The sequence below is a fragment of the Myotis brandtii genome, unplaced genomic scaffold, assembly GCF_000412655.1.
Source record: "Myotis brandtii unplaced genomic scaffold, ASM41265v1 scaffold728, whole genome shotgun sequence".
Lineage (NCBI taxonomy): Eukaryota > Metazoa > Chordata > Mammalia > Chiroptera > Vespertilionidae > Myotis > Myotis brandtii.
In genome coordinates, this window is record NW_005370875.1 from 129,366 (window position 1) to 139,851 (window position 10,486).

General features: G+C 45.9%; 1 protein-coding gene and 1 pseudogene across 1 annotated transcript in view; one reads left to right on the forward strand and one right to left on the reverse strand.

Annotated features, from left to right (window-relative positions):
- Nucleotides 1-979: 979 nt before the first annotated feature.
- On the reverse strand, nt 980-4,204 carry LOC102246406 (annotated as a pseudogene).
- A 690-nt stretch (nt 4,205-4,894) lies between these two features.
- Nucleotides 4,895-10,486, forward strand: part of TM4SF5 (transmembrane 4 L six family member 5) — a 6,560-nt gene continuing 968 nt past the window's right edge. Inside the window, exons 1-2 of the mRNA XM_005882554.2 lie at nt 4,895-5,257; nt 10,230-10,310. Of these exons, the coding sequence (XP_005882616.1) occupies nt 5,081-5,257; nt 10,230-10,310 (258 nt within the window). The 5' untranslated portion in view covers nt 4,895-5,080. The remainder of the gene's footprint in view (nt 5,258-10,229; nt 10,311-10,486) is intronic.

A 10,486-nucleotide genomic window follows, 5' to 3' on the forward strand; every position in this document is an offset into this window, starting at 1 on the left:
ACACACAACCTTGGTGTATCGGGACAACGCTCTAACCAACTGAACTCCCCGGCCAGAGCCAACACAATGCTTTTTTAACACTCAAAATTTTTAAAATATATTTTTATTGATTTCAGAGAGGAAGGAAGAGGGAGAGAGAGAGATAGAAACATCAATGATCGGCTGCCTCCTGCACACCCCCTACTGGGGATCGAGCGCACAACCCGGGCATGTGACCTTGATCGGAATCGAACCTGGGATCCTCCAGTCCGCAGGCCGATGCTCTAGCCACTGAGCCAAACCAGCTAGGGCTTAACACTCAAGTTTTTTATTTTTTGTTAATTACAGCTCTTTTAGAACCTTAAAAAAATTATCCTGATACATACATGAAAAGAAAACTGTAAGTAAAATAAAGTGGTTAAAATATTCCAAAAGTTTCTTAGGGTTTGACTCTTCTGAATCACTTTCTGACTGTTATCAATGTCTGTGTATTTCCACACAGTACTGTCCTCTGTGCCATCAAGGGCGCCGGTGATGCAGCATTCAATGTTGTCAGTGTTTTGGATTTTGGCCTTTCTAATAGGTGTGCGGGGACATCTGTATTTCTCTAATGACATGATTTTGAGCATCTTTTGAGATGCCTATTTGTCATCTTTATATCTTCTTTTTTTAATTTAAATTCTTTATTGTTTCATGTATTACATATGTCTCCTTTTTCCCCCATTGACCTCTCCCTGGCCACCCCCAACCCCCAGCATCTTTATATCTTCTTTGGTGAGGTGTATATTCAGGTCTTTTGCCCAGTGTTTTAATCAGGTTATTTATTATTGTTGAGTTTTAAGAGTTCTTTGTATGTTTTTTTTTTCCCTTTCAAGTCATTTTAATAACCTGGCAGTGACTCAAAATAGGAAAAGCAGATTCAAACGTGTTCCCTTTAAGGGGGGGTGCTACCATGATTGGTTCGCACAAGCGTGATCAAAGGTAATGATGACGCTGGATCCTAAAGAGCAAGGGTGGTAAGAAGGCTTCGAGGCTCACAGAGTGGACACCTTGGTTTCGGAAAGTCTCTGAGGGGTGGCAAGTGGCAGGAGAGCCATGACATTTAAGGAATCCTCAGATTACAGGGCGAGGTTGCTGGGTCATCAGAACCTTTAAACATTTCTTGATGGCGATTCAGTGTCGAGAGTATGTGTCGTCTGGAGAGCACAGAGCAGGATGGGCCGAGCAGGTCTGTTGTCCCACAGGATCAAACTTCTTCAGGGCATAGACCGGTCTCCCTGTTCATTGAGGTGATACTGGAGAAACACGATCTCGCTGAAGCAGGAGGTTCCAATTCCGTCTGCAGCTCTCTTTGTATGTTTTAGATAACAATCCTTTATCAGGTATGTCTTTTGCAAATATGTTCTCCCATTCTGTGACTCACCTTCTCGTTCTCTTGACAGTGGCTTTCTCAGAGCGGAAGTTTTTATTTATTTATTTTTTAGCAAAGGTGGAAATTTATTGAAGAACAAGCACAGACTCCCAGATGGGCAGGGGGAAAGAGTCCCCTCAGAGCAGAAGTTTTTCATTTTATTTTTTTTAAATATATTTTATTGATTTTTTACAGAGAGGAAGGGAGAAGGAGAGGGATAGAGAGTTAGAAACATCGATGAGAGAGAAACATCGATTCAGTTGCCTCCTGCACACTCCCCACTGCACACACTGCAACCAAGGTACATGCTCTTGACCGGAATCAAACCTGGGACCCTTCAGTCCACAGGCCGACGCTCTATCCACTGAGCCAAACCGGTCAGGGCAGAAATTTTTAATTTTAATGAAGTCCAACTTGTCAGTTATTTCTTTCATGAATCATACCTGCAAGTTAGTTCTACCTTTGGACGTTTTGATGACCTAAACCAAGAAATATCCTTTTTGTTCTGGTAAACTTGGTTTTTCCTGATACAGTTCTTTAAAATGGCCCCTGGACATGGCACATTCAGTTTCATAACTAGTTTTATGAAACTTATTTACAGTTATGCCAAGACTTTCACATTTTGGAGTTTTCTACTTTACTTCATTTTTTGGTAAGTTAAAATACTTTTAAAAGAAGAAGGAGGAGAAAGTGGAGGAGGGGGAGGAAGAGAAAACAGTGGTATTTCCAAACCCAAGCATTCTCAGAAATGCAATTCTGTTGCCCTTCACACACAAAAAGCAACTTAAATACATATACAGTAATTGAATGATGGCTTTTGGGTTTTGTTGTTGTTATTTTTCTTTTGCTGTCGTTACTATATTCGTTGCTCCTTTGTCGTCTGCCATTGCAGAGAAATCTCAGGCCAGACCCGCTTGTGTTCCTTTCTAGGTAGCCCTTCAGTTCTGCCGAGATGGACCCTTTAATTCACAGTTCTCTTCCTTATGGCTTCTGTTTATTTATGGTTTTAATTTCCTTGTGGCTTTTGCTCACTCCCTGCTTTCACATTTATTTTAATTTGAGGCCGCCCTTCCCTCTGATGACTCTCTCAGGTCGCCTCACATTCAAGTTTCCCAAGAATAAAGATCCCATTTGTTGATCAGTCATCATTAAGTGAGGTACCCCTGCTGGGCAGAGCTCTTGCCTCAAGCTTCCTCATAGGTCTCTGGCTATGGATCAGCTACTCATACCTGGATCAATCAGCTGTTGCTAGACAATGGGGTCTGTATCAGTCAGCTATTGCTGTGGAACAAAAAACCCCACAAAGTCTTAGTGCCTGGATCAAGCCCTGGCCTAGACAATGGGGTCTGTATCAGTCAGCTATTGCTGTGGAACAAAAAACCCCACAAAGTCTTAGTGACATACAAATATGGGCATTTATTTCACTCATACAAGTATGAGGGTTGGTTGGAGGTCAGCAGATACAGGCTGAGATCTGACCTGGGCCTTTTCGCTGTATCTTACACCTTCCTTTTACCAGTGGGTTAACTTGGGCATGTTATTCCCATGGTAGTGATGGGGCACAAGGCCCAGGCTCAGAACTGGGATATTGTCACTTCTGCCCACATTCCACTGTGCCCATATGGTGAGAGGTACAGGCTGTCTCTGGTGGGAGGGACAACAACTGTCATAGCAAAAAGCATGGAGGATTGAAGAACTGGAGCAAAGAGTTCAATTTTTACCACAGGATCACCTGGTTATATAGCCATAAGTTATAAAGCTAAGAAGCATGGAAAACCATCTGTACAGACCCCCTCAAAGGAGGTTGCAGAGATAATGACAGTCTGGGTCTTCTCAGAGAGAGGCACTACCAGGATTTAAAATACGCCTTCTAAAACACAAGAAAATATTAAATAATTAAATAAAATAACAACTCATGATAAGAGACAGAAAAGTTAATGAAAAGAGACATCCAAAAACAACATAGAAGTTTTTTTTTAAAGCATTACACAATGCAACAAAAAGCCAAACAAAATATCAGTTATTACAATAACTGTCTATGAATCAGAGGCAGACAGTGGGGAGAGCTCCGAAGCACTTTCTTTTTTCAGGCATCCCCTGATTCATAAACAGTAGCTCCTCTGTCTCAGAAACAGTAAAAATTTCTCTAACATTCTGGCATTCATTTTGAGGGGTAAGTTTTCTCCATTTTTCATGTCTCTGTAGCTGTTTGAGTGGATGGCCAGGACAAGCGACAGCAGAGGCCACTGGCTGAATATCACTTTCTGTGTGACATTCTCATCGCGTGCCTTCTGAAGTCCTGCAGCACTTCCTGCCGCCCTGGTCTCTTCCATGGCACTCCCACATCCTGCTTGAGCCTTCACTCTCCTTTTTTTGCTCCCAAGGCCCATATCTGAGTCTCATGCATGCAATTTTGAATCCCCGCAGTCTCCAGAGCAAGGCCCTGTCCACAGCATGGGCTCTGTATCAAAAAGACTCTATGTAGCCCTGGCCAGTTTGGCTCAGTGGATAGAGAGAGCATCGGCCTGCAGACTAAGGGGTCCCAGGTTCGATTCCGGTCAAGGGCATATGCCGGGGTTGCAGGCGTGTAGGAGGTAGCCAATAAATGATTCTCTCTCATCACTGATGTTTCTATCTCTCTCTCTCTCCCTTCCTCTCTGAAATCAATAAAAATTATTTAAAATGTATATATATATGGTGTGTGTGTTTTTTAAAGACTCTCTGTAGTAGCCGGCAGAAATACAATTCAAACTGCTGCACATAATCAAAACTTTCCGAGGGATGATCGGGCTTCCGGCATAGCTGAATCTGCATGCTCGAAGATATAATCAACAGACTTAGTGTCTTTCCAGCCTTTGAATGTTCTTTCCTCTGGATTGACTTCACTTTCTAACACCCAATGTGCCACCAGCAATTTCAGCTCCCCAACAAAAACAGAACTTCTTGGACCTCGGATTGCCAACAACAAAAAAACAGAAAACAATTCCCAGGGGGACTGGCTTGGATCACGTGGCCGTCGCTGAGTCAAACACTGAGGCCGTGGATAGATGCTCTAACCACTCAGGCTGCCACGGAGAGCCCAGCAGGAAGAGGGCTTGATAAACAAATATGGAGGAGGAGAAGAAACGAAAGAACAACGAATGTCCATTACTCTCTTCTTAGTTTCTTTCCAGAAGGAAACCTCCCTGCAGGACTCATGGAAATGATGAGGCCACCATACAGCTGCTTGGTGTATCCTAGTTTAAAAAGTACAGCTTACATGGTCTCATTTAATCCTTACAGCCAGCCTGTGAGCCAAGTGCCACTACACAGATAAGGCAACTAAGGCTTAGATAAATTAAGGGGCTTGACTAAATCACAAAGCAGGTAAGCAGCCCACAGAGGGGCTGAGGAGAGGTGCGTGCAGGGAAAAGAGGAAGAACACACTGACCCCAGGCAACTTCCTCTGCGTCAAGCTCCCCCACCGTCTCCACCACATCCTCCCCTTCACCTCATGGACAGCAGTCCCCCCACCCCCCACCCCTACCTCCTCTTTGCCTGTATCTCCTGCTTCTCCCCCTTATCATCGATCTGGCCTGCCTAGTTGCTGCCACACCTCTTTCCTGACCTTTGCTCCTTGCTCCAGGCTTGTTTTCCTCCCCGCTGGCCTCTGGGCTCACTTTCACCCACAGCCTGTCCAGCCACCTCACCATGTGCACGGGACAGTGTGCCCGCTTCGTGGGGCTCTCCCTCATCACCCTCTCCCTTGTCTGCATCGTGGCGAACGCCCTCCTGCTGGTGCCTAATGGGGAGACCACTTGGACCAAGACGGACAAACTCAGCTTGCAAGTCTGGTTAATGGCTGGCTTCTTCGGCGGGGGCCTGATGGTGAGAAGGCTAGTGAGGCAGGGGGCTGGGTGTCCCTCTCGCAGCGGTTCTCAACCTGTGGGTCGCGAACAATGAAAATACATCCTGCATATCAGATATTTACATGACGATTCATAACAGTAGCAACATTACAGTTATGAAGTAGCAACGAAAATAATTTTTTGGTTGGGGGTCACCACAACATGAGGAACTGTATTAAAGGGTCGCGGCATTAGGAAGGTTGAGAACCACTGCAAGGGGTTCTGAACAGGAGGGAGAGGGAGAGAGGGAAAAGGGCGGCTGCCTGGGAAGGGGTGGCAGTGGGACGGTGAGCCCTGGAGCACTCTGAATCTGGTCCCAAACACTGAGCACTGGGGAGAGGTGCTGGAGGAGCCCCAGGGTGCTGAGCTGAATGTCTGAGGGGAACAGGAAGGAAGGGAGCCTCACTGCTCTAAGCAGCTTCCCTTCTGGGAAGGGAGTATGTCCTACCTGCCCCTCCTCATCCCACCACTGAGCAGATGTTTGCGGCCACAAGGGTTGAGGCTGAAGGAGCAGCTGGTTGTGTGGGAGGTTATCAGGGCAAGATAATAATGGGTGTGTAGTAGGGGTGCTTTGATAAAGTCTGGAGCCAGGAAGCAGTGTCACGGATTAGTCATCCTATTTCTCATCTTGGTGTCACCCTCCCCAGTCTCCATGTCTCTTCACTCTCAGCCCACATTTCTTTTCTTTTTTTTTAATGGGAATTTCTTTTCTTTTTTTAATATATTTTACTGATTTTTATTTTTATTTTTTTACAGAGAGGAAGGGAGAGGGATAGAGAGTTAGAAACATCAATGAGAGAGAAACATCCATCAGCTGCCTCCTGCACACCCCCTACTGGGGATGTGCCCGCAACCAAGGTACATGCCCTTGACCGGAATCAAACCTGGGACCCTTCAGTCCGCAGGCTGACACTCTATCCACTGAGCCAAACCGGTTAGGGCCTCACCCCACATTTCTGAATGCCCCCTCTGTGCTCAGAGCTAAGGATAAACTCAAACCTAGGTCAGGGTGATGAAGAAGGTGCCCCCACATCTTCCTGGAGACTGGAATCTGTCAGGAAAAGGGGGAGACTGGGAGACACAGATTCCCTGGACTTCCTACCTCCCATCCTGCAACTCCCTCCCCATTTAGAGGAACTTTGGAATGTCAAGCTAGTTTAATATCTTCATGGGATAAAGACAAAAGACCTACCCAGCACAGTTCCACACTTCTCGGGACAGTTGACTGATAAAATTTTCTGGGAGACGTCTCCCCTTTATCTCTTTCATAGGTCCACCTCTTCTCCTGTATCCACCAAACTCCTCTTACCCTCTGGGGTCTTTGCTCCTACTCCCCATCCCACATGGATTCATGGCTGTTGGACTCTACTCCATCCTTCTGACTTCAACTCTCCCTGAGATGTCACACTCCTCCCAGACCTACACCCTCACTCAGGATCACATCATGCTCTTCTCCAGCTTAAACCATCCCAACCTCCCCACAATCTAACCAGCCTGCTCCAGGGGAGATCCCTGAGGATGCCCTCTCAACGTGCTCATTCCCAGCTGTCTTCCTCCCACCTCCACTCTTGAGAAGCCACTCTTGAGAAGGCTTTTTCAAATCTATTCACCTGGTCCGTGCTATGCCATGAGGACACAGGCGAGGCCCCTGCTCTCTCTGAAGCTGGCATTCCCACTGGGGAGACACACGGTATCACAGAAGCAAGAATGTAAGCCTCATTACATCAGGTACATTACATTACCCTGGCTGCTGTGTGTCAGGTGCCTAGACCAGAGCCATGCACTTAAGAGGCACTTGAAAAAAGTAAATAAATGAGCAAGATGATTTCAGATAGGAGTAGGTATTATCAAGCAAACAAAGCAGGGTCTGTCAATAGAGAGCTCCTAGAGCAAGATCCAGGGCCACTTCTTATAGTGTTTTCAAGGAAGGCCTCAATGAGGTGATGTCTGAACTCAGACACACACCCTCCCCCCCAAAAAAGAATCAGCATGGCAGACAGGGTGGCCGACAGTACAAAGCCCCAGGCAGGAACAGGTTCACATATCTGAGGACCGGACAGGTGGCCAGAGCAGCTGAGGTTAAATGGGATGAGATCTTGGGTAGGCAGAGGCCAGACCAAATATATACACTCTTAAAAGCCACAGGAGAAATCTGAATTTTACTCTACAGAAAATGATTGAAGGACATGTTACTTTTTTTTTTGTTGAACTTTTTTTTTTTTTTATATATATTTTTATTGATGTCAGAGAGGAAGGGAGAGGGAAAGAGAGATAGAAACATCAATGATGAGAGAGAATCACTGATCGGCTGCCTCCTGCACGCCCCCCACTGGGGACCAAGCCCGCAACCCGGGCATATGCCCTGACCAGGAACCGAACCGGCAACCTCCTGGTTCCTGGGTCAACGCCCAACCGCCGAGCTACACCCGGCTGGGCTTGTTGAACTTTTTAAACTTGTTTTTGAACTTTTCTTTCTTTTTATTAAATTTTTTTTTTTTATTTCAGAGAGGAAGGGAGAGGAAGAGAGAGATAGAAACATCAATGATGAGAGAGAATCATTGATTGGCTGCCTCCTGCATGCCCCCTACCGGGGATCGAGCCTGCAACCCCAGGCATGTGCCCTTGACTGGAATCAAACCCGGAACACTTTGGTTCTCAGGCTGACGCTCTATTCACTGAGCCAAACCAGCTAGGGCTGAACTTTTCTTTAAGTCATACAGACAATTGCCCACATCCTCAGTATACAGCTCAGTGAATTTTTACAAAGTGAACACACCCACATACTCAGCACTCAAAATACAGGTCATTACCAGAATCCCAGGTGTGCCTCCCACCAGACACTACCTGCCACTGACAAGAGTCCCAACTATCTTGGCTTCTATCCCATAGATTGGTTTTGCCTAATTGGCACTTAATATAAATGGACTCATACAGTGTGGCCACCTGTGTCTGGCTTCTTGAGCTCAACATTATGTGTGTGAGGTTCATCCATATTATTGCATGTATTTGTAGTTTATTATTTCTTATGCATTCCATTGTGTGAATATACCACAATTTATTTAAGCATTCGACTGTTGATGGACAGTGGGATAGTTTCCAACTTGGGTTTATTACAAATAAGGCTACCATAAAGATACCTGAAAATGTCTTTAGGGGAATAAATGTTTGCATTTCTGTTGGATGCATACCTAGGAGTAAAACTGCTGGTTCTTAAGTGTGCAAATATTCAGTGCAACTAGATATTACCAAAGAGTTTTCTGAAGCTCTTATACTAAGTCCATGTCCATTAGCAAAGTATTAGAGTTCTAGTTGCTCCATACCCTATTGGGCTTAAGAAGATCCCTGTGGCCCTGGCTGGTGTGGCTCAATTGGTTGGGTGTCGTCCAGTGCACCAGGAGGTTGACGGTTCAATTTCCCCATCAAGGGAATATGCCTGGGTTTTGGGCTCGATCTCCACTAGGGGGCATGCAGGAGGCAGCTAATCGATGTTGCATTTTCAAATCCATGTTTCTCTCTCTCCCTTTCCTTTCTGCACACTCCACTCTCTCTCTAAAAAAATTTTTTTAAATCAGTAAACTATTCTTTTTTTATTTTTAAATAAACTATTCTTTTAAAGAAAATCCCTCGTGCAGCTATGTGGAGAATGGAGAGTGGGAAGTCAATAGTGGATGCAGAAAGATCAGATAGAGGGATGAAGGTCACTGCAGTTGCCCAGGAGAGATGATAGTGGCTTGAACTAGGCCAGTGGTCATGGTTTCGATTCCCGGTCAGGGCACATGCCCAGATTGCAGGCTCCATCCCCAGTGTGAAGTGTGCAGGAGGCAGCCGATCAACGATTCTCTCTCATCATTGATGTTTCTATCTCTCTTTCCTCCCTTACTCTCTGAAATCGATAAAATTATATTTTTTTAAAAAAGAAAGTTGATGGGAGATGAATTTGGGGAATAAGTTGTGATGTCAGAATGGGGCTGGCTGAATTTGAGCTAAAACCAAGTCATTCAAGTGGACATATATCCTTAAGGCAGTTAGATTTGAATCTGGAGGCATGATTTAGGAGGTGACTATTGGCAGAGGAAGAAGCTGATGTCCTGGAGGGGATGGGCTCCATGAGGAAGGCCACAGGGAGAAAGAAAGACAAAGAGGATGACAGCTGTAACTTGGGGATTCTTATACTTCCCATCAGAGCCTCCACTAACATTCTCCTCCACCCTCCACCATCATGATCCCAGACACTCCAGCACCACCATTCCTTCCTGCTGTTGAGGGAATGTATAGTTATTGAGCATTTACTCTGAGCTAGTCTTGACATCCAGTCAACTTGTTATCTCATTAAAAAAATCATGAGATCAGCCCTGTGAGGTAGGTATTGCAGACCCATTTTACAGAGGACAAAACAGAGACCCTGAGAGATGAACCAATTCCTGGAGTGTGCAGTGCATTGGGGTTAGCATTAAACCCAGGCCTCCTAACTGCCATTCAATTGGGCACCGAACATGTCTCAAGATTTATTGAGAATATATTATTAGGCCCTACCCTCCTGGAGGCTACAATCTGGACAGAAATAAGTAGACACATAAATTATGATAAATGAATATGGAACCTGAGAGTGCTCCCGGAGAAGTACAGATAAGGTCTTCCTACAGTCCAAAGGGCTAAGGACATCACAGGCAGGTTCCAGGAGGAGGTAAGCACTGATGACTACGGCCCGCGGGCCGGATGCAGCCCGTTTGAAATGAATAAAACTAAAAAAAAAAAAGACCGTACCCTTTTATGTAATGATGTTTACTTTGAATTTATATTAGTTCACACAAACACTCCATCCATACTTTTGTTCCGGCCCTCCGGTCCAGTTTAAGAACCCATTGTGGCCCTCCAGTCAAAAAGTTTGCCCACCCCTGAAAGGCCTGGAGGATCTGGAGGGACTGGCTGCCACACGCACTTTTGTTCCATAGGTACTGTGTCCGGGAATTGCAGCCGTCCGGGCAGGGGGCAAGGGCTGTTGCGGTGCAGGCTGCTGTGGGAATCGCTGCAGGGTAAGATCCAAATTCAGAGGAGATCCAGGATCGGTCTTTGAACAGGTCTAGGAAGAGCCAACCTAAAGCCACGCCCCCTCTTCCTAGCTACACCAGCTGCTCTGCAGTCTCGGGATCCACCTCTCCCTCTCCCTCGCCCTCGCCCTCGCCCTCGCCCTCGCCCTCGCCCTCGCCCT